Below are 24,582 nucleotides of genomic sequence, written 5' to 3'. Positions count from 1 at the left end.
CGGACCAATATAAAATTAGTTTTTTGTTTGTTTTTAAAACTAAATGGCATCTTTTTCCTGCCCATAAATTCCTAATAGTTTGGTTTTAGGGTGTGTGGAACTGAAATTCAAATAAAAAACATTATCTGATTTTAAAATAGGCTTTAAAACACCCACTTTTGGTGTGCTTTCAGTGTCATTGCAGAGTCATTAAATCTCTAGAATGATCTTTTCAAGACTTGTCAGAACATGGTCTTTGAAGGGACAGAGTTTATGTCAGTAATAGGAGCCTGTGTGCTTGCTCCCAAAGGCCTGCATGTTTTAATTCTAAACACTGAACTTTGAGAAAACAGTGTCTGAGTACTCTCCTAGCTTCCCTTACTCTTATGGCCTATATATAAAAGGTTTTGATCTGACTTGAAAAACATAGCAGCTGAGTGTTTCATTGCTATTTCTGATATGGGAGTAAGGTAGGGTCTTAGTGATACAGTGGTGTGTAGTCCCACACTGTTTCTTTCCTCCTCCTGCCCTCCTGTCCTCGGGGATGCTTCTCTGCCTTGGTCTCTGCTCTGTTTTTGCTTCCCATGTTTGCCTGAGTGGTTCTGGCCAGGGCACTGCTGTCATCAGTTGTTCTTCCTTACATTCCCACTGAGGCAGGGTGGGCAGAGGTTCCTACACCTTTGGCCCTGCATATTCAGAGTTAAAGGTCTAGATAGACTATATTCCAAATACCATTTAGATGTGTGCATGTTGCAGTTCAGAGTATTGATGAGAAAACAGTATATTTTAGACAGTTGTGTGTGACCAGAGTCTTGACCGTTAATTCATTATTGGCATCAGGAGTTCTTGAATGTTCTAAGTATCATCTTGCATTGAAATAAAATTAGATGTCACACATCAGTTTTACTTTCACGGTTATTGATACAATCTTGAGGTCATTTTGTTGTTGTTTGCTTTATTTGTAATTATCAGAACTTGATTGTTCCTTAAAATCCTTCCATTTAAAAAGATATTTAATTCTTCTGCTTTGTGTGGGAAGCCATTCTTCCCCCCCCACCCCCCCACGGGAGTACACACTACACACATGCCATGGGACAAAGGGATATAGTAGAGGTCAGAGGACCGCTTGTGGGGTTGATTCTCTTGCTCTCCCTTTGTTCAGGGCTTTATCTCCAGCCTTCTTGCCAGTCCATGTGCTGTGCTTACTTGTATTTAAGTTGAGATTGCTTTAGATTACAGTTACATTTCATCAATATAATCATAGTTTGAGGGAGAAATCCAAGCATTTTGCTCCAGGATACTTACAAATTAAACTGCCTACTCTACAATTAAGTAATATAGGTAATGGAACATATTTCATGTTCTCATGGCGCTCTCCCCTCCTACTTGCAGCCAAACAGAAACTCAATGGCTTGATATTCTAGTGGACTCTTCATTCCCAACATATGAAAATCCTAGTTTCCTGCTTTCTAGGGGGCTTGCTTTTGTGGGGGTTTTGATTGGTTGACTTGCAGTGTTAACTTGAATAAAATAATTGTTTAGAAATATTTTAAATATAGCTGTTTCTACAAAGCACAGTTGACAGGTCATGTGTGATGTGACAGAATAGCAAAATGAAGCACAATTACAAAAAAGATTGCATCGTATTGTATCATTTTCAGGTAATGATCTACACAGCACAGTTTTAAGCTGACATTGAAGTTTTACTGTTTCCTTCCCTCCAAGACAGTCTCTGGTAGCGTAAACTGGCCTTAACCTCATTGTAGAGCCAAGGATGACCTTAATAAGCTCCCAACTTTCCTCCCAGGTGTTAGGGTTACAAAGGGTGCACCCTATGCCTCACCTTAGTTACTCTGTTATGTTCCCTGGGTTCCTGCATGAGAATCACTAACAAGCTGAGTTCTTCAAATAGACCTGTAAAAGCTTGGTATGGCATCATAGCCTCTGACCTCTTGGGAGGCAGAGGCAGGAAGATAAGGAGTTCAAGGTCATCTTTATATAGTGAGATAGAAACCATCTAAGACTACATGACATTCTTTTAAGAAAGTTGGTAATAATGTTTAAGACAAAGAGGAAAAAAATAGTATTGTAGACATTTGCACAATATATTTTCAGACTGTGAATGTTATATTACCTGAGATGCTGGGGTCCAGCAGCAGGTTCTGATATCGTGCTGCTATTTCATCTACTAGTTAAGTTTTAAATCTGTAACAAACACTAAGGTAGCTTAGACATTCTTTTGCTCGGGGAAAAATATAGGGTGTTTTAGACTTTACTAGGAAATTGTGCACGCCCCTAATACATACACATCATTATTCAGCAGCCTAAATATCATTGTGTTGATCCTGTCAGAGTAAAATTTTGGAATTAGTGCATTTGAAATTCTTTCACTCGAATCACTAAGGACTCCTTCTTAGGATATTCCCAAGTTTTATTATGTTGTTTCATTTTTAATCTTTTAGTGACAGTGATGAAGAAAAGAAAGCAAGAAGAGGCAGATCTCCCAAAGGAGAATTCAAAGACGAAGAGGAAACGGTGACAACGAAGCATATCCATATCACACAAGCCACGGAGACCACCACAACCAGGCACAAGCGCACAGCAAACCCTTCCAAAACCATTGATCTTGGAGCAGCAGCACATTACACAGGCGACAAAGCCAGCCCGGATCAGAATGCTCCAACCCACACGCCTCAGTCTTCAGCGAAGGTGTGAACAACATGGGCATGTTTGCCTCATTCTCATAAACTACTTTCAGAATTCCTGCCTTTGTAAGCTGGGGCCTTTTAACCGGTCATTTTGGTTGTAGTTCATCTGGCATGCCCTATTCAGTCATTAATAGCAAGAGACCTTAGGGTAAGAAACTCCTAGTGCTGAATGACTTTTCCTGTGAGGTAAAAATAACACTGTCATCCACACAGGGAGCTTGTGAATCCCAGTGTAGCCTATCTGTGCCTATCTCATTACACGAGCATCACCAATCTCAACCACATTCACTGGGGAAAGTATGGGCATATTTGAAAATTTGGAGACATGATAAAAGAGCCAGCTGTAGCATGGTTGGTATGAAATGCAGTGTTACCCAGATTGAAATTAACAGAAGAAAAGTGAGTTAAAATTCAGATATTAGAACTTGGTTTGGTCATGCATGCCTGTAATTTCAGCACTTGGGAACCTAAGGCAGTGGGATTGAGTTCAAGACCACCCTAGGCTATATATATAGCAAGACCATGCTATAGAGAAATATGTACTGCCTTTGTAGACCCACATCGGGTGGCTCACAGCCCCCTTACAGTATCCCAGCACCGGGAGAGCTGCTGTCCCCTTCTGAACTCTACACCACCTTCACTTGTGTATGCATTGATATACACACATACATATTTCTTTAATAAAACTTTATAAGATTGGGGGTGGGGAGCCTATTCAGAGGGAAAGAAAGAGACACATGTTAGGACTTCACAGTGCTTATGCTTGCTCTTCCTCTAAAAGGATTCAAGGCCTGTTGCTTCTTTTAGAAATCTAAATCTAGCCTTGTTTAGATGATTACAGAATGTCTGTCTAGATTGGGGATTGTCATTGGAGTTCTTTGTAAACTCGCTCACTGTTCCCACCGTTTCAGCCATCAGTGCCGAGCAGCAAGTCATCAGGGGACCTCGTTGACCTGTTTGATGGCAACAGCCAATCAGCAGGTAAGCCACACATTGGCTTCTTCTTTCCATGAACTGTAGTTTCTGCTAGTTTCTTTACAATGCTATATGAAGGATGAAATAAAAACAGTTCTTGCCAGGTGTGGTGGTGCACACCTTTAATCCCAGCACTTGGGGGGGGGGGGGCCGTGGCAGGCAGATCTGTGAGAGTTCAAGACTAGCGTCGTCTACACAGTGGGAACCAGGACTGCCAGGGCTATGTAGAGAGATCCTGTCTCTAAACAATAAACCATGTCTGGTTATACAGGCCCGACCCATAATCGCTAGTACTCAAGATGCTATGGCAGGAAAGATTACAATTTTAAGGCCGGCTTGGGCAACCTAAAGAGACCTTGTCTCCAAATAAGGGGTCTGGAGAATATAGCTCATTGGTAGAGCACTTGCCAAGCATTTGTGTGACTCTGGACCATCTCTCCAGTCCTGCAAAAAATACTTCCAGATTTGCTAATATGACATTGATGAGCACTCAGTGCTGTTTGGAGAGAATTACATAACTGCCTAATGAGGAAGATGGTTGTTTGGTAGCTTCTGCCCCTATTGTCTTCAGTGCCTATGGCCTTTGTGAGTCTGTCTGTGGAGTTACTGTTGCTATTTTTATCTTATATGCATGCACTCATTTCTCAAAGCTTTCTTTGAAAAGTATCTCACTCCATTTTATACTTTTTTTCTGACCTTTAGGCTTTGAGGGAAAAAAAAAAAACCCTTGTTTGTGGTAGTCACCAGTATTAGTGAATGGTAAATATGTCCGCAGATCACTGTAACATGTCTCAACTTACTCCTCTCTATGCTGCTTCCTCTTCAGAGTTTAATATACGTATGAAATTTTCCACAAAGATTTTGGAGGCTTTGTAGTTTATATTTTAAGCTCTTAAGAATAATTTTGCAGATGTGAAAACTTACATTAAAATTAACATTTTATAATTTTTTACACAAAGATGTGTTACTTTGTACATTTTCATGACTTTCCCTAAACCTTCATGTGGTTGTCAAAGCAGATAGGCCCTGTGTTCATTACCTTCTTGTTCATCTGTCAGCAAGCATTTGCTGACCCAGACACTGGTTGGGTGCTTAAAATGGAATTCTTAGGCTCTTGGAAAAGTCAAATGGAGGAAGTAATCATTAGTCAAAGGGCGGTAATTGACTGTAATTACTTAGTTATAAACATGCTGGGTGCTTTGGAGGAAAGGGGGCATTATGTGAATATGTATATAACTCCCCATCAAGCATATTGTTAAGAGGGCTATGGCCAGGGCAGAATGCACATGCCTATAATTACAGTTCTTGGGGGTGGGGGGGTCACCTAAGGAGTTCCAGAGCAGCCTGGGCAACAGACACAGAGCTGTCAGGAGAAGAGAGAGAAGGGGGAAACACCACATGGAATAGCAAGCCAAGCCTTTCTCATTGATGAGACGAGGATTTCTTCGTTGTGATAGCCAATGTATGCTATATTTTAAATAACTCCTAATAAATTGATTTCAAGTAAATTGATACCATAGCATTGCACTTGATGAGTGTAGTCTTAAACCACTGTACTCCAAGTAAAAGCAACTCAGAATTGGAGCTTTTTGAAAATAGCTCTTCTAAGGCTTTTTAAAGTCCATTACATTTAAATGTAGATCAGCAGGATTGGAGTGTAACTAATGTGCAAAGTGCAGCTGTTTCCTAAATATGTGTAATAATTCTCAAAAGCAAAACTTGTTTTTAAACTTGCTTGTTTGCTTTAAGCATAAGTTCATAATATAAATTGCTTTTCACTGATAGATTAGTACATCTGATTCTTTCTTGCCTGCTGTCATAAAATTACTGGCCTAGGAATAAACTTGGAAGATAATCTGGTTTGACCCAGTTCTGAGATTCTTCAGTTCCTTAACCAGTCTCTTCTGTAACTATTGTAAAATTACTGTAACTTGGTAAGACTGCTGTATCCTCATTGGTTGCTTAACAACTGATGTGCTGTCTTTTTTGTCTAAGATTTGAACTATACTGCGAACTGGTAGTTAGCATACAGCTATCTAATGTAGATATAGTGTCACGGAATATCAATTATTTTGGACTTCCCATTATAAAATGTTGAAAGGCCCTTTTGGGCATCTCTGGAGCAGTCAAGGAAGAATTAACTGTCTAGGAAGGTCAGATGTGTGGATGTAACTCTTGTGATCCCAAGATGACTTTGAGCGGAAAGAAACCTTTGAGTGGTTTTTCTTCTCTGGTGTAAATGGTAGACTAATTGTATTTGAATAGCAGTTAATATAGTAACTGAGTCAGGGTTTAAATGAAATCTGGAAAGTTTCTTGCCCTTAAATTTTATCATATTATCTGAACATGGTTTGACATGAGAATTACTTTTTAAAATTTCCATTTGAGATAGTATATTCAACTATAGACCTTAAATGAAGTTCTGTCACAGAAGGAAGTTAGGTTTAAATCTTAGCACTTGCATATGAAAGTGTGTAAGGATATGCCAGATGCCCTTGTATTTATCATAGAACTGCCATGCCAGTAATATAGTCACAGATGGCAAGGTAAGCAGATGCACATCTTCACCTCTCATCAGACAAGTCTCTATCAGCCACACCCAGGTGCTCTGCTCTGTCCCTCTCCCTGCCTCTGTGTGTGTGTGTGTGTGTGTGTGTGTGTGTGTGTGTGTGCGCGTGTGCGTGCGTGCGCGCGCACATGAGAGAGAGAACATCTTCGTTGCTAGCATTTTACAAAGAATATCTGCTAAAATCATTGTGGACTATGACCAAATTTAAAAGTGCACATGCAGAATTTAGGCTGTCAGCTTGTCCTTGAGATTGTTTTGGTGACTCCTGTTGGGATCTTCCATCACAGTCTCCAAGCATGATGTTTCAGTGCCTCCTACATGGCAGCTCATTTCTAAGGGAGCATTTGCCTCCGTCCATGCTAACAAATAGGTATTATAGTTCGAAAATAACCCAATTAAAAACAGTGCTAAAACCGTTGCATTTCTGTTAGTATGAGCCCACTCTGTAGGATTTGTATTTCTGTGATTAAGAAATTTAGCTCTTAACTTACTGTTCCATAAGTTGTATTTCTCTTGAAAGTGGAAAAACATGTCACCGGTACAACTAGAAAAAAGTGTTAAGCCAGGTGATGGTGGCATGCATCTTTAATCCCAGCACTTGGGAGGCAGAGGCAGGCAGATCTCAGTGAATTTGAGGCCAGCCTAATCTACAAAGCAAGTTCTAGGGCAGCCTGGACTGTTAAACAGAAACTCTGTCTTTAAAACCAAAAGAAAAAGGGGGAGAGGGGAATTAATATAGCTTGGTATATTTTAAATTCTTTTTTTCAAGTAAAAAACAAAATATGCGAAGTACAAATTTTCCATTACTGTTTGAAACTGACTACGTTTCAGATGAGTCTGAAGCTCTGTTGGGAAGCATCAGCACATCAGCCTGCATTAGGTAGAAGTTATCTTTAAGCTGGGTTTACTGTAAGTTATTGTTAGTGAGTATTCCACTGATGGTGGTCATGATGAATGATTACATTCACATTTTGTTGTTGTGGTTTTTTTGTTTGTTTGTTTGTTTTGTTTGTTTTTTTCAAGACAATGTTTCCCTGTGTAGCTTTGTAGACCAGGCTGGCCTTGAACTCAGAGATCCACCTGCCTTTGCCTCCCACATACTGGAATTAAAGGCATGTGCCACCACCTCCCAGCTACACTCCCTTCCTTCCTTCCTTCCTTCCTTCCTTCCTTCCTTCCTTCCTTCCTTCCTTTATTTATTCTTAGATTTTATGCATTTATTTTGTATACAGCGTTCTGTCTGCATGTATGCCAGAAGAGGGCTCCAGATCTCATTGCAGATGGTTGTGAGCCACCATGTGGTTACCGGGAATTGAACTCAGGATCTCTGGAAGAGCAGAGCCACTGAGCCATGTCTCCAGCCCCCTACACTCACTTTTTAAATGTGGAAAGTTGAGTTTACTGTTGTAGTTATTGTTAGTGAATGTTCAATGGTGATGGTTATGATCACTTTTTAAATGTAGGAAACAACCAATTTCCACTGAATTAAGGCAACTAAGAACAATTTTTGTTGACTATTCTTTGTAAAAGATGAGGCTTTGTCATGCAGCCCAGACTGCAGCCAGTCTGAAGCTCTGTTGGGCAGCATCAGCACATCAGCCTGCATTAGGTAGAAGCTATCTTTAAGCTGGGTTTACTGTAAGTTATTGTTAGTGAGTGTTCCACTGATGGTGGTCATGATGAAAGAATCAGCCTCTCAGGTGCTCAGGTGCAGGCCGCCTCCCCCCTGCAGTTCTCAGTGTGTACTGTGTCAGATGAACTTTAGCACTTGCTGTGTGGCAAAGCTTTGTGGCTTCTAGTTGAGGGCACCTTGTCTTCTGACCTTTTCCTTCCACTTGTCTCTAGCAATTGCTGTGATTTAAGCCGTTGTCTGTAAGTTATTTAACCTAAGGAGCTCTGGTTTCTGTACTTCGGTCTTCTTAGCTTGAGGTTTCCCTAAACTCTTCTGTATTCCAAACCAAGTACATTTACACCTTTCAGAATCTTTGTTTTATGAAAAGAGAATCACATTTCGTTTTGAGTACTGGGTTTGAACACACTGTATTTTATCGGCTGGTTATGACTTTGCCTACTGATGGTCTGGGCTCCTTTTATTTTTATCTAGTGGAGGTATTCATTCTTCTGATTATTTAAAAGTTCTTTGTCTCATTAGTCAATTAATATATATATATATATATTAAAACTCTTCAGTTTTTAATGCAGTGGATCTTTTTAATTTTTCATTTTAGTTTAAGCATTGTCTGACCATGTTTTTCTTGTTCTCAGTATTGCTCTGGGAATTTCATGTTCCCAGCTGGTGACTGTAAATAACCTCCTTGCTGCCCTGGAAAGGCAGAAGGACATGATTCATTTATGATGACAGCTCTCATGTGGGAATCTGCAAGAACGGCGTTCAGAGAAGCTGTGGCCTTCCTCATGTAGCACTCTTAACAGAGTCTTCCATGTATTTCCAGAGGGGACATGGAAGTGCTGGAGCTTAGGCACTTGTGCTCTTAGAGTGTCATGCTTCTCCCTCCTCAGAGAAGCTTGCCCCTGAAGAAATACACCTTACAGTTAAAGGTCAAATCCATGCCAGAGAGTATTGGTACCCATTCTCACTACTCCTTCCTCAAGTCATTTAGAAACCAAAGCCACATATGAGTGGGTGGAGTGGGTAGGAGTTGCTGCGGATGTTTGATGTGTGTAGTTTTCCTGTAGGTGGGAGAAGGGAAACAACCGATACACCTAAAATACCACATTCAGGAAACCTTCTATCTGTGCTTTTATCTGCAGCGTGAATTTTTCTTACAACTTTAGACTAGGTCAGATTTGATGGTGTGTACTTGCTTAGCATAGAAATTACTCACTGGTGTTTATCCACTGCTTACATGAAGCAAATTAAAATAATCTGTTTTGAAATCCCTTATTGGTAATAATAATTATCATTCTGTTAGCGGTATACTTTTATCAGAATGTTTAACATGAAGGAACATAGAAACAAACATGAACAGTAAGCACTAACTCTTCGCAGCATTCATTTCCCTACTAACTTGTATTAATATGTGCTTCTCTGTAGTGTGCACATTTAGCTCACTGCTCTTGGTGCTCATAGCATTTTATCTTGTCCCACGTATCTGTAAGGAAAGAAAAAACAAAAATAGAAATGACTTTGCTGCTGCCCTCTGGGTGAATGTTAAAAGTAGCCTCCTGAGCTACTGAGTTGTGTTGGAAGGAGTGCAGAGCTGCATAGCCTGTGGTTGGCGATAGCTGGCTACTGTGAGGATGTATTTGAGTGCTTGTGGTGGTATGGTGTGGGGAAGGACGGGAGAATTAGTCATGCCTGCTGATAGTTGCCTACAGTAAATGTACATTTAAAAGGAAGAACAACACATAAATTTCAGGAACTGATTCTTCCCTTTATTTTGATGGCCATCTTAGAAGGGGTGGGGTTATACTTTAATTAACCCAGCTGAATGTAGCAGATGGGATAGAATGTCTTGCAGCGATAAAACAATTCAGAAAAGGCACCAGATGTTAGAAGCTGTCCCTGGTGGTCTTTGAGTGCTTCCCAGATGTTGCAGTCCCACCTGGCTAGTTTCTGAGCACTTCAGGCTAAGCAGCTGTGATGTAACCTGTGTAATGTTCACATAACACTGAAAGACTATAATTGAGCTGCTGCTCTAGACTTTTAAGGCTCTGACTCTTAAGAACTTAAAGTTTTAGATCTTAAAAGTAAATCTTTTACTTTTGGAGTGTACAAATTGTGAAGGGAATGGTCCAGTAGCTGTGGTTTTGCCATTTTGAAAACAACAGTTTAGCATTAGTGACAAGGGCTGACAGGATGGTTCAAATTACACAAACATGATAACTTCAATTTGTCCCTGGATCCTGACCTATAACCTCCCCATTTGTGCCAGACACACACACACACACACACACACACACACACACACACACACACTAATGATGATGATAATAAGTAAAAAGCTTATATCCCCCCCCCATGTATTAAAAAAGTATTTAATCTTTTGTGGAGTGAGCAAGAGAGAAAAGGCAACCTTCCAGGGAATATTATTGCATACATTGTCTGTTTAAATTGATTTTTATGCAGACTAACTTAAAATCCCCCCCCCCCAAGTTTTTGTTTTAAAACACTGAAGTGTAAGCCAGGTGATGGTAGCACACACCTTTAATCCCAGCACTCAGGAAGCAGGTGGATCTCTGTGAGTTTGAGGCCAGCCTGGCTACAGATCGAGTTCCAGGATAGTCAGGGTTACACAGAGACACCCTGTCTTGTAAAACAAAAACCAAAAGCAACAACAACATTGAAATATGTTGGCAGGAGAGATGACTCAGTCGTTAAGAACATACACTGCTCTTACAGAGGATTCAAGTTCAGTTCCCAGCACCTATATCACAACCTCCTGCAATTCCAGTTCCAAGGAAATCTGATGTCCTCTTCAGACCTCGTTGGGTACCTGCATACATGTAGACAAACACACATGCACAAATAAAAATATAACAGCACCGCCCCTCCCCCAATATGTGTATCTTGTTAGTTCCATGGTTTGCTCTACCATTTGTGAAAGAAGGAGGATATACATACAGTTAGTTGTTTTTCTGGTTTTAACTCTGACATGGAATATTTACTTTTTGGTAGTGGTTAAATGCGTACAAATACATCTGACAGTAAAATCCCATGTGAAGAGCCACAGCTTCGGAATGGCTATTCTGACTGTATAGAACTTCATTGAGATGAGTGAACTTTTAGTCTGGTTAATTTCAGTGTGTGTGTGTACGCTGAGAGTATGTGTGAGGGATAAGGTTTTAACAAATTGGAGGAAGAAATGTCAAAATGTCTCAGAATCTATGAATTATGGCTGGGAGAACCACAGGCAAACAGGCCAGGGCATGGGCCTCTCCTGTGGCTTATTTTTGTGTATTTCTTGAAAAGGATTCCTGAAATTGTTTATAATTGTTCCTCAGCTCAAGCAGTTTAAAACACTGTCCCCATTTTTGCCTTCTAGGAGGATCAACTGATTTATTCGGGGGATTTGCTGACTTTGGCTCAGCTGCTGCATCAGGCAGTTTCCCTTCCCAAGGTATGAGATGATTTGATTGTCCACAACCAGAGATTGTAAAAAATTATCAGAAAAGATGACACATACAGCTACTAGCTGGCATTTTTAGTCCCTGTGATATTTATAATTCATAATTCCCAATCAATTTATTCACAAGATAAATTGGGTCAGTGTCTTAGATGTGCTAGATGAGTTAACTTAGTTGTATACTACTCAAACTAAGCTAACAAAAACTACCCATATCCATAACACACTCTTGTTTATTCTTACAGGGATGAGTGTAAATACACAGGGTCCCATTTTAGAGGAAAAATACAGTAATTAGTGTTTCTCTTAGTTGACCTGATTTTCCAGGAATGAAAATGGGCAGCTTTCTCAAGCTAAGAATAAACACCACCTACCATGGTTCCTTATATAGATCATTATATCTGTAGAGATATGTAGAGTGCAGACTAAAGTCCTTATGTCTTTTTCCTACAGATTGTGAAGGAGTTCTGGTATGTTTTTCATAGAATCTGAGTGGCCCCCAGTGAGAGAAAGCGCCTAAAAAATAGCTGTGAGAATCAGAACCTTTAGGGGTGGGGGGAAAAAGGTTATGTAACCGAGTTAGTGTTACTCTTCAGTTCACATAGACTCCATTGCTGTTATAATAACCTGGATTAAATTTTATATTGAGTAATATCTAATGTAAGTTCATGGAGTAGTTAGGAAGAAAAATGCATAATATTGAGCGTAGGTTATTTTGACAACATCCTTCTATAACTTCACAAGTGTTTCACCCAAAAGTAGAGCTGTTGTGTAATTAACTGCTTCCTTCAGGAAGTGTGGGAGTACCTTTCCAAGGCTGATACCTTACTGTGGGCATATCAAAGTGGAATGTAAACATGGCCTAGTTGTACAGGCTCCCTGGGTAATCCTTGACATTTTTTGTGTATATGAAGTTGTCTAGTATGCAAATAACTTGAATATGTTAGTTCAGCCTTCTCATACATCTCTATCCATACACATGTGATTAATACAGTCTGATCAGCACCGCACCGAGGCTGAACCCACAACAGTGATTAATCATTTTTGAACGGTGTCTGCACCATTTGAAATATTGTCCCTGCATGATTAATCGTCTCAGTGCTGAGTTTTCAGATGGGGCAACATGCTTTGCCCACTTACACTCATGTTCTGCTTAATGGATCCTGCAGATGGAAAGCCAGGGTAAAGTTTACGTTCATTGAGCAACCTTACTTAAATGGTTTTAAAACATCTAATAATCAAGGACTAATTGTAAAAATGGTTAATACTGTGTCTTGTAAAGATGAACAGCAGGTTATAGTAAAACCCTAAGTAGAGAATAGTAGCCCCACTCTTACTGAAAAACTCAGCAGATCTTGGGGTTTCTCTCCTGAGAGTGCTGCATATTTCTACAGTAATTGAGGAGTGCAATCTTCAAAGACACCCTGTGACAGATCTCATACTTAGCATCCTGAGACAGGGCTACTGTGGTGGTTATCTTTTAGGCTGGACATGCATCCCCCAACCTGTAAAGACCATGGAGCTATACACTTAAAACTCCAGAGGATGGTCTGTAAATGGCCATTTCTTTACTTTCTGCTTTCTCAACTGCCACAGACTCCTTCCTGTTCATGCATTTGTCCCTTCCCTTCCTAAAGGACAGTTGTATTTACTTGGAATCATGTGTAGCCTAATTGAAGTAATGTTTAAATGTGACTTGCTTGTATAATCAGTGTATTTCTGATAGTTAATGTTATGTATATAGCCTTTTCAAAAACTAGATGCAACATTTCTGTATGGTCCACTCACTTGAATTGTTCAAGTTAATACAAAGTAACAATATCAGACCTCAGATGGTGCCTCATATGCGTGTACTCTATTGCTACAGTACAGATTGAAAAGTAGGGTCTAGAGGAGCCAGCTATTTAGCTAAATTTTTAATAATTTGTCTCTGGGTGTATGAGCTCTGATTGGGTGCTTTTCTAATGCTAACTTGAAGTGTTAGCTTTCTGTCGCTGCTAGAGAACAAGTGACAGAACAAGACTGCCTTGAAAGAAGCTTGTTTGGCTCACACACAGAGGCCCAAGGTCAGCTTGTTCTTGCTTGTGGACCTATGGTGGAAAAGCTGCTGTCCTTAGAGCGGCCAGGAAAGGGCCATGGCAACACACCCTTCACAGGCTACCCTTCCCCCAGCCAGGTCCCACCTCCTGATGGCCTACTCTGCATGAGCTCATCACTAGACTGCCCACCAGTAAACTTAGCATAGTCATCATCCAGTTGCCTCTTGGTGCCACAAACTGCAGACCAAGTCTTTGGTACATGCCCCTTCAGATTGAGTTAAATTTAAATTAACATGAGTTCCCCTTGCTATTTATTGACATACACTGAGCAGTCAGCATGTTGGAGCTCAGTCTATGTGTTAGCATTTGTGTATTCTGTGGAAACAAAAGCAGAGTGAGAACATCTAATAGGAATTTATTAAATGTCCACACTTTGTTTTATTAGCTTTTTATCCTTCATGATTTTTATTTTGTTCTTAATAAATTTATCATGAGCTTGATTTCAGCAATTATGTGGATACTAATTGCAGCTGGATTTCTCTTTGCACCTTGTAAATGATGAGCAACAATAGGGCTTTCTGACTTCCAGCATTAACTTAAACAGTATAGAATTTCTTCCCTTTTTGAGTCCCATGTGTTTAACTAATACAGACTTGGTTGGAGTCATTTCATGCTGCTTTTTATGTATTATGAACAGAACTTCCAAGAGATGGATTTTACTTTGAGAGTTCTAACTTTTTTTCTTTGCCACCTTGTTAACACTCTTATAATATTCATGAGGAAGGATAATGTCCAGATGGAGATGGGGCCCCGCAGACGTTAGCCTGCATGCCCTATCATCTTCAGTTAATTGCAGTTCGAAGAGTTTGCATTTGCTCTGTGCACTTCAGAGCATTTCTTACCCTGCCTTCTCTCTGTCCTGGTAACAGCAACAAGTGGGAATGGAGACTTTGGTGACTGGAGTGCCTTCAACCAAGCCCCATCAGGTCCTGTTGCTTCCAGTGGTGAGCTCTTTGGCAGTGCTCCACAGCCTGCAGTAGAACTCATCGGTGGCTCACAGCCAGCTTTAGGCCCACCTCCTGCTGCCTCAAACTCTGCAGACCTGTTTGATCTTATGGGCTCATCCCAGGCAACCATGACGTCTTCCCAGAGTATGAATTTCTCTCTGATGAGCACTAACACTGTGGGGCTTGGTTTGCCCATGTCAAGATCACAGGTAAGTTGTCTGCTTTCCCTGGGAATTGTTACTACACCTGCTAAGATGTCTTGATAGGATGATGGGTTAGTTAGTGTAAGACAACAAGGAACCCTCCTTCCCATAGTTCACTGTGGACCTAAACACCATTAGGTGGCACATGACTGCACAGTAGAGGTGGGGGCCATGCCTGTTTTGTATGTTGTGCTTGTCACCCGCTGAGTCATTTGGTAGAATCATGTGTTCTAGAGGACAAGACCTTGTTATCTACTTGTAGTCCCTAAAATAACAAGCATGGTACCTGGCATAAAGAAACATGCTGAAATCTCTTGGGTCACAAAATCATTTTGGGGAAGAAATCTCGCATTGTTTGACCCATGGAAAATAGTCAATAAATCCTGATTCTGTCTTTAACAAAGCATCTCTGTACGTGATTACTTGTGTAAACCATTGCCTCAGTGATGAATCTTACCCCTAGTCTGGGCCTATTGTCAACCTTCATTTTTATAAAGGAGAACTAGTGAAAGTATTTACATTCACATTTTAAGAGTTAAATATAAATTGTGTAACAATAGAATCTGAACAGACAGAGGTGGGAAAGTGTCTAAGTTGTACCTGGAACTTGCTAGTTTTGACTGGGTTACTGATATGTTTCTGATGCTAATCACTCATTTTAATGTATAGATCCTCATCTTTGGGGTACTGGGATGAAAGAGGGGAAGAAAGAAGCAGAAAGGTGACTGTGCGAAAGGGCCAGTGGCTTTCTTTCAGCCTTTGTTGCCCTTCTCTGACCCTTTGCCATGGTGGGGTTTTTTTCTCCATTTTCTCTCCATGTTTCTGTCCCTTTTAAGTCTTACCTTTAGTAGCCACCACGAACCTCTGCTTCTTTCTCCTGAATTTCTCGTTTGTCAGTCCTTGTGTGTATGAGTGCCACTGGTGGTGCTCACATGAGGCAGTAGAGGTGCACAGAGCTGGGAAGCTCCAGCCAGGCCCTATGAAGTATTCTTGCTGCTTGATGGCTTAGGTTGTATAACATGAGCAAACAGGCCTGCTTTCTGTTTTGTAAGGCTACATTTCCACCTCTCCACCTTTGGTTGTGCTGACCTGGTTCTTTACCACCTGCCCAGGTGCTACTCTTTGGAGTCTACTCAGTAAATCTGTTTTCCTGGGGATCGGGTGGGGCTATAGTAACCTCAAGTTGGTTGGCCCTGGGGATTTTTCAGAGATAGTGCCTTCTAGAGAACTGGGCATTGTGTTACAGGAGAATATCCAGTCTTCAGAGGGCTCTGTTTAGGAAGTATCTCAGGGCACAGAAGTCATTAACATAAGGTATCCAGTGATTTGCTAGTATATGATGAAGCTGTTGTCTTGATATCTAGAGCATACTTTTCTTTTCCAGCCTCTGCAGAACATTAGTGCAGTGCTGCAGAAGCCTAACCCTCTCTATAATCAGAATGCAGATATGGTCCAGAAGTCGGCCAGCAAAACCCTGCCCTCCACTTGGTCTGACCCCAGTGTCAACATCAGCCTAGACAACTTACTACCTGGTATGCAGCCTTCCAAGCCCCAGCAGCCATCGCTTAACACAATGATTCAACAACAGAGTAAGTTACCTCAAATGCCCCTGTCTGTGTTTCAGATCTTTTACATTAAAACAAATAGATGACATACACCAGGGACAGGTAGGGTTGTATGTGAAGATAACTGTGTTCACCTAAGATTTTTCTGCTCAGAATTCAATCGGTACCCCTTCTACTAGCACATTCTGGTATAAGATTTGTGAGTTCTAAGGCCCTGATCTCTAAAATAAAAATACTTCTAAGTTCAGTGCATGACATTAATCCCAGCATGTAGGAGGCTTATAAGTTCCAGGACTGCCTGAACTATATGACAAGACTGTGTTAAAAAAAAACCCAGGCCCTGAGATACAGCTCAATAGTACAACTCTTGCTTAGCATCCTTACAGCAGTGCACTTGCTACAGTGAGCCAAAATAGAAAGTTGGTTCATTTCTAAAATTACTGTACAGCTGTTTTTGCAAACAATGGTGAGGAAACAAAACCCTCTGAACTCTCAGCTCAGGGTCCCCTGCCTCATGGATGTTGTCTTCTGTCAGTGTGCCAAGTGGTAATGTGAATGTCTATATTGTTTTGTTTCTTGCTGTTTTCATTTAACGACATTGATGTGATGGCTTTTCCTCTCTTGAGCATTTCCCCGTCATTTAAATAGTTTTGAACTTTTTAAAAACTGGAAATTTTGTATATATTCTCCTTCATATAGTATTTTGAGTAAATGAATACAAACTTTTTAAGGTTTTTGGTAGACACTGGCTTTTGTAGTTTATTATGTAGGATTCAGCAATGGATTTGTAGCAATGTTTTTTGTTGAATGTAACCTGGGAAAATTAATTGACTTCTCTTATTGGGTTTGGGAGTATAGACAGTCAGGAAAATGTGTTTTATTTTTCTGCCCTTTGAATCTAAAGAATTCACTTTGGTTAAAGTCATTTTCTCCTTTCTTCTGTTAGATATGCAACAGCCTTTGAATGTGATGACTCAAAGCTTTGGAGCTGTCAACCTCAGTTCTCCATCAAACATGCTTCCTGTCCGGCCACAAACTAACCCTCTGATGGGGGGACCCATGCCTATGAACATGCCTGGTGTGATGACGGGCACCATGGGAATGTCCCCTCTGGGAAACGCCCCAGTAATGAGCCAGAGCATGGTGGGCATGAACATGAACATGGGGATGTCAACCTCGGGGATGGGCTTGACAGGCACGATGGGAATGGGCATGCCCAACATGGCCATGCCTTCTGGAACTGTGCAACCCAAGCAAGATGCCTTTGCAAACTTTGCCAACTTTAGCAAATAAAATATTATAAAGAAGCAAGTGGAAGAAGGATGTGTAGCTGCAAATAGGTGATGTTGGGATGGAAAATGCTAAGCAGTTCCCTTTTCTTTTATCAGTTAATTAAATAACCCACAAAAAGAACCAAAAAGTCTGATGTATAAAGTGAAGTGTCTGGTTGTCCGGAAGCAACTCAAGAGCACTTGAGACACAGCAGTCAGGACCCTCTTCCCCAGTGAAGATGCAGTCCACCACTACTGGGGTGAGGAGACCCTGAAGGCCTTTCCAAGTCAGAGAGCCCATGTCACAGGATGGTCTGTGGGAGGACTGGCACAGGGCTGAGCAAATGTGTTCACTCTCTAACTTTATACTTTTCTTTCCCTGAGGAACTTGATTTTTCTGTCCCTCAATCGCCTTGTCATAATTGGGTCTATTCCTTTACTACCACTCTCGAGTCCATATATGAAGTCATTAAAGTTGGATGATCAGTTTTTTATAAAAATATATATTTTTGTCCAGAAAAAAAGGCATACATATGTGATTATGGCTAAATCAAAGGTAACCTGATGTATATACTTTTGCCAAGGTTCCAGCAACACTGCTGACACACCATCTGAGTTTCCATGGAATTGAACCCTCTTTCCACAGCTGTCAATAGCTGTGAGCCTTTGCCCATGTCTCTTTCTATAATTACCCAGTGCAGAACTGGGAAAATGTTTTTCTTTTCAGGACTGCTCTGTGGTTTCCTTTAAGAGATGGAGGAGGGAGACCTCGTGTGTGTGTGTGTGTGTGTGTGTGTGTGTGTGTGTGTGTGTGTGTGTGTGTGTGTGTGTGTGTGTTTGTAGCAGTTCATTGCAGTTTGCAGTGATTGACTTGGCAAAGCTCCTTTCCGTGCATATCCTTGTAGCCATCATTCAAGTCAGAAACAGTCAAAAGAGAAAAAATATTTATTTTTATCTTTTTCGGTGTCTTTTCAAAAAATTGAAAGGTAAAAATGCATTAAGACCTTAAGTTAAATATAAAAGTTAGGACTCAGCAATGTTCACGTTTAGATTTTATACTGTATTTGTTTTGTTTGGATTTTGAGTGTCTATAATACCGCATTAGCAATATGGTTCCAATAGAAGTTCGATATATATTATTAAAGGAGACCTGTAGCAGTCAGAGATTTTATTGATTTAATGACAAATAAAGGAAATTAATTAATTTTTTGTTTTCCTGCTGTGATTCTGCATTAAGCTCACATGAAAATCATGATGCTAGAGTTTGGAATTGAAAATTAAATGTTTCAACCTCAAGCTGGGAATATTTTTTAAAATAAATACTATAAGTATCAAATTATTACCTCCCCACTTTTATGTTGAAAATTTTTTTATTCAATTGATACAACTTTGTTTCCATTGTATTCATGATGTTCTGTTATATATAACATTAAAACGTTCATTAAAATCAATGCGGAACCGCGTCTTCTCTCACTACACCAGACGCCAGGCCATTTGGGGAAAAATAATTATAATTTGGGCAAAGTAATTTTTATAAATAATTTAAAATTATTTAATGACTTCTCTATTCTTTGCTATCAGGCTCTACTGTCAGGAATTAAACATGAAGCAGCAGAGACACCCTGCCCTGCTCTGCTCTTGCTAATGTCCCATCTACAACATTTCTAATTAGGCAGAAATCCATGTACTTCAGCTAAGCGGGAAAGAAAGTGATTCATTTGCTGAATAAGAGATGAGAGAGGGTGTAATTAGCTGACTGCGGTTTTTAATCTTTCAACAATTCTGTGTGTTTAAATTAGTTTCAAAGAATGGGAGCTTTCAAATGTTGTTACTTCAGAGCGATCCAGCCAACCTCAGCTGGCAGTGGGGTAGGCTGTCTTCATTTATGCTTGAACCCTGAAATCTTAGTTTATTTTTAATTGAGAAGTATGTCTTCACTTTCTCAAGTATGTATGGTTCTTAAAGGAAGTAAATATTTTATCTCTGAGTATGTTTTTGCTGTTGTTGGGTTTTGGTTTTTCTGATAGCATTTACCTCAACACATTTTTCCAGCCCCTGCTTTTCTTTGTTTCTCTGAGGACGTGAAGGACTGCTTCCCCTTTCCCCCATTGGACCTCAACACTTAATAATGCCATCTCCAAAGTGTTTTTTGTTTCAAAACCCACTACAGAAAAAGGCTAAGTACTCCCTCAATAATAGCCTGTCCAGTTCCTTTTGACTTTTGAGATAGTCTCCCTGCATAGCAAGGCCTGCCTCAAACTTCTTAGCCTCCTGATGCTGGGATTACAGGTATGTGCACCACGCCTGAAAGGGGCCTGTTAACCATAAGGATTTCTGTTTGAATCTCTTTATAAATTGTGTAATGGGAAAAGTCACCAAGCAGTAGATTTACAGACATTCCAGGTCCATTTTTGTGGCTTTCTCTAGATCTCTTTTTCCCTTCTCTCATAGCTTTAAGAACCACAAAATTGGAGCCTGCAAAGTTGGGTGAAAGGCATTTACTTGAGTAAAGTGCCTTTAAGTTGAGTGAAGGCACTTGCCACCAGATGATCTTGTCCCACAAGTTGTCCTCTGACCTTCACACAGACATACACATTGTGGTACACACACCTATCATTCACATATGTGCAAAATAAATATATGTAATAAACACACAAGAGCCCAGTGAGATCCCTCAGCCTCTCCAGCCAGATGACTCGAGCTCTATCCCTTGAACTAATTAAAGGTAGATGGTAAGAACTGACTCCACATTTTTCCTTTGATCACCACACTTGTGCCTTGGCATGGGTACCCACAGGTACTAATATAATGAAGATACAGTTTTTTGAAATGAATATGGTGCTCTTTGTACTTTCTTGAGCTTCTCTTTTGTCATTTAAAACTTCTGAATTAGAGGCTGGAGAGATGATTGCTGGGCAGTTAAGAGCTCCAGCTGCATTTTGCAGTGGCCCTGACCTGGGTTCCCAGCACTTGACCAGCTTATAGCCACCTGTAACTCCAGTTCAAGGCATCTGACACCCTCTTCTGGCCTCCTGGTACTTGCACCTGCATGTGCACACACCCAAAGATAGACACACCCATAAACAATGAAACCTCTACATTACCTTGGTGCTATTAATTTGGAGATAGTCACAAGAACTGGACCCTGCAGTTAACTTACATGGGGTGGGGGCTTTACTCCCGCTTCAAACATGAAACGGTAGATTGCTTCGGTGGCTTTCCATGCTTCCTGGTCTTTATGCTGTCTATGATGGTCAGTCATCATGATACAGTTTTATAGCTAAGATAATGGTAAGGAACGCAAAATTTGTGTTGGACATGGAGATGCTGTTAAATGGGCTTCAGAAATAAACTGGTTTTTTGTTGCAGCTCTGAGTAGCAGCGCAGTGATATAGAATGACCCATTTGCTTGGAGCTGGGTCTGATGGTGCAAGCCTGTAATCCCAGCTAACCTGTAGGCAGGCAGGAGAGCCCAGGTGCAAAGGCAGACTGGCAGCTTGGATTATCTCAAAAAGTTAAAAAAGGCTGGGGGAGGGTGTGAGGCTCTGGTCTCAGCCTCACACACACACACACAATAGAACCTTTTAAGGCAGATACATGAGCTTTCTTATTTGCTGTCTGTGGTATCTAGATCAATAGCTAACATTTCCATGCTCTGATTTCTGATTCCTTTTTCTAAAATAAAGGCCCTAGTCTTGCCTCTTGGTAATATAAAACACCACAGTGGGGACCTGCCTCCTGCTTTACTTATTATGCAAATGTGTTTAGACACCAACTCTGTTTTAGCCTGTTGCTCTTTGCTGTGTTTACCACTCCCTGTGATTTCACTTAATTGACACAGCAAAGTTCCTAAAAGCAAAGTCGTTCAGAAAGCCCAAGTAGCTGTTTCTGTAGTTACTGAGAATTGTACTGCCTTCATGAACTTAATACCACTTTTTAAAGTTTTTAACTGTCAAGGGCATTATTGATGACTCAATATGTATTTACCTTGGAAATGCAGGTTTCTGGGGAAAAACTGTGTTCATTGTGCTTTTGAGATCTGCACAATATTTCCTGCTTGTTTACTTTTGAGGCAGAGCTTCATGTACCCCAGGCTGACCTCCAACTCATTATGTAGCCCAGGATAGCCTTGAGCATGTACTCATCCTGTCTCAACTTCCTCCAGCCCTGGTTTTTATTAGCTATAGAGATCTCAGGTCTATTATTTGATTGAATTCTTACAATTTTGTTTATCATGAAATGGCTCATCTGATATCCAGGTAAGTGGTTACATGGTTACATATAAAATTCAAAGGCAGGAAATAAAACCCTTTAAGGCAGTAGGTGAAGAATTGGCTTGCAGCCAATTCTGAAGTTCAGCTTCCCAGAAATTTGGGAGCAATCTGAAGTCCTGATGGGCAAAAACTGGGCTTCTCTTGAATTAATTTACACAGTATGAGACCCTACTTTTCCTTTTGTTTTTCCCTAGCTCACAGCAGACTATCAACCTGGACTATTAAGAAGCACCCCCACTCCCACTTTTCTGTGGTTGACAATGGGCTGGGAACAGAACTCAGTGTCAGAATGCTTGCCTAATGCACGAAGCCCTGGGCCAGATAAACCAGACTTCGGGGTGAAGACCAGTCCATTGTCAGCCTTGACTACATGCAGGCAAGCTTGGAGTAAATACACAAGACACTGTCTAACAAAGGGAGGGAAGGTTCACCTTACTTGACCTTTAAAAGGGCAGTGGAAATTTGTACGGTTTGCTTCAATATTTGCTGTTAAACAACAAATGCATTGATAGTTAATTGTGTGTGAAGGGTGTGGATTACTTGCATCTATGGGGCCACTATAAAAGCCAGTTGAGTGTTTTAAATGATAGTGCTCATGTGTCTATTATAGTCAGAGAGTGTGTTCATAGTCATTTCTTCTCTGATTTGCACAACAGCCCCATGCTAAGAAGGCACACCAGTTATTATCTCTTCCTTACAGATGAGGAAACAGGACTTGTGAGGCCATAGTCTTTAGGGAAGAGGCCATGGCTTACAGGCCAAAGTCCCTAGAATTCACATTCCATTTCATTGCACTTTCCTTCATTACTTGTTTATTAGTATTTCGGGCATTATACAGGCCACAGATAGATTGTCCACTCTCTCTTGCACACCCTGACCACTTGGTCCCCAAACACTCCATACACAATACATAACTGGTAAATATTTGTCAACTAGTGGAATTTAAACATATGTATGTGTCTGTGCACACACATATATGTGCATGCATACTGTCACAGCATACTTGTGGAGGTCAATTTGTGAGTCAATTTTTTTTCCTTTGACCAACCGAAGTTGTTAGGTTTGGCAGCAAGCACCTTTACTCTGGAAATATCTCACCAGACCTCAACTAGTAAACATGGAATATTCATATCACCTATTTGCATTTTCTATAGTTCAGCAATGGGATATCAGCCTCACAGCAAATAAAAACCTACATACTCTTCTAGAGGAAAATCTTTTGGTGTGTTTTCCAGAAATAATGGACATGTATTTTATACACACACACACATATTCTCTCTCTCTCTCCCTCTCTCTCCCCCCTTCTCTACCAAATTTAGGAAGCAGAAAAACCCAGTAGATTCAGAGCAAGTTAACCCAAAGGTCTCTCAAATAATCAAAAGACAGGTCATGAGTAAGCTGAAGGTGCAAGGTGGGTGGGATTTTGTGGTCATATGGAGGGGTCTTCAGAAAGTGCACAATGGTTTGAAAAGCATATATATGCTCCTGTGACTCTAACTCTTGAGAAACAGAACTGAGAAGCCCTGCCACCAAATCAAACTAGATGGAATTTCAACAGGTAAGGCTGTTATTTTTCAAGGCAGAGTTTCTTTGTGTAGCCCTGGCTGTCCTGGAACTTGCTCTGTAGACCAGACTGGCCTTGAACTCACAGAATCCCTGCCCCTCCCTGCATCCCAAGTGCCGGGGTGCACCACCACCACTGACCAGCTGGTAAGGATGTTCTTAAGGGCATGTTGGAATAGACATTTTTAAGAGCTTTGAAGGGCGTTTAGACAATACTCAGCCATTTGAGAACATCACTTTGATTACCGCTTGTTGAGTTTATTTTTGACAGATGGGGTAAAAAATATAAAATGCGGTTTGAGTATGGATTGCACATAAACACATGCAAATTTTAAATCATCTTTTACAGGAAAGTAATAAGGTTAAATAAAAGAAATATTAAAGTACTTTTATTTTTAATTTACTTGGTTTATTAGTTTTGTCTTCAGATCTAATCCCTAAAATGAACCAATAAAGGACATTGTAGCAGAAAAACAATTTAAAAACTTTTCATAGTCAGAAACACTCATGAGGCAAAGGCAGAAAGATCTCTGTTTGAGATCAGCCTGATCTACAGTGTGAGTTCCAAAACAACCTGGGCTACACAGAGAAACCTTTTCATATAGAGACCATTAAGAAGGCTCACTCAGTAGGTAAAGACAGTAGCTACCAAGTCTGAGGACCTGAGTTCCATCCCTGCCACCCACATGGTCGGGGGAGGATACTGACTTCTGCCAAGATCATTCTCTGACCTCCACACATGCACCAGGGAATGGATGCGTATACACAAATAAAATGTAGTAATTGTTTTAAAGAGAACTTTTCACATACTCTTAGTTCATCTAATATGGAATTGTTTCTCTGTGTACAGTGCCTATCTTTGTAATAAAAGTGTTGGCTCTTAAATACTATGTCTTCACCCAATTTTTAGTTGTCCCAAGAGTTCTTGGACTTGAATGGTAAAAGGGTGCCATAAGGTGCTTTAGTAATTAACCAGTTCTTTAATAAAGGCTCAATTACTTTGTTTTCCTGATAAGGAGGGGGAGGAAAAAAAAAAAAAAAAACTGTTCCAAGAGAGTTACATTCGACATCTGGGAACCTCCTAACAGCTGGCCACCTAATGAATATTCATCAGCCTAAGAGGCTGCAGACCATTAATAAACCAATAGATGTAAAGCAGAAACAATCTTTGTCAGCTTCAAATGAGATCGGACGCAATGCGCTGCAAAGTGTCACTGCCACATTGAATTGAGTTTGAGAGGTTAATGATTCCATACTGCCTCTGTATCTCCTTGCTTCTAAAACCCTCCCCAGACTGCTGGCCATGTTTTGATGTTCAACTTTGTTCCTTGCTGAGTGTCTA

At 40.5% G+C, this 24,582-nt stretch overlaps 2 protein-coding genes across 5 annotated transcripts in view; both read left to right on the top strand.

Moving 5' to 3' along the window:
• Positions 1–18,854, top strand: part of Clint1 (clathrin interactor 1) — a 54,042-nt gene extending 35,188 nt beyond the window's left edge. The window contains exons 7-12 of one of the 2 annotated variants that reach the window (XM_051180877.1): positions 2,442–2,688; positions 3,599–3,668; positions 11,238–11,312; positions 14,287–14,573; positions 15,952–16,156; positions 17,079–18,854. In XM_051180877.1, the coding sequence (XP_051036834.1) occupies positions 2,442–2,688; positions 3,599–3,668; positions 11,238–11,312; positions 14,287–14,573; positions 15,952–16,156; positions 17,079–17,425 (1,231 nt within the window). In that variant the 3' untranslated portion in view covers positions 17,426–18,854. The remainder of the gene's footprint in view (positions 1–2,441; positions 2,689–3,598; positions 3,669–11,237; positions 11,313–14,286; positions 14,574–15,951; positions 16,157–17,078) is intronic. The other variant, XM_051180878.1, reaches the window with a different exon arrangement.
• Adam19 (ADAM metallopeptidase domain 19) overlaps positions 1–24,582 on the top strand; it is a 1,172,352-nt gene that overhangs the window by 917,093 nt on the left and 230,677 nt on the right. The window lies entirely within an intron of this gene.

This window comes from Phodopus roborovskii, unplaced genomic scaffold, assembly GCF_943737965.1.
Source record: "Phodopus roborovskii unplaced genomic scaffold, PHOROB, whole genome shotgun sequence".
In the NCBI taxonomy this organism is placed as follows: Eukaryota; Metazoa; Chordata; class Mammalia; order Rodentia; family Cricetidae; genus Phodopus; species Phodopus roborovskii.
This window is presented reverse-complemented; position numbering and strand designations above follow the sequence as displayed.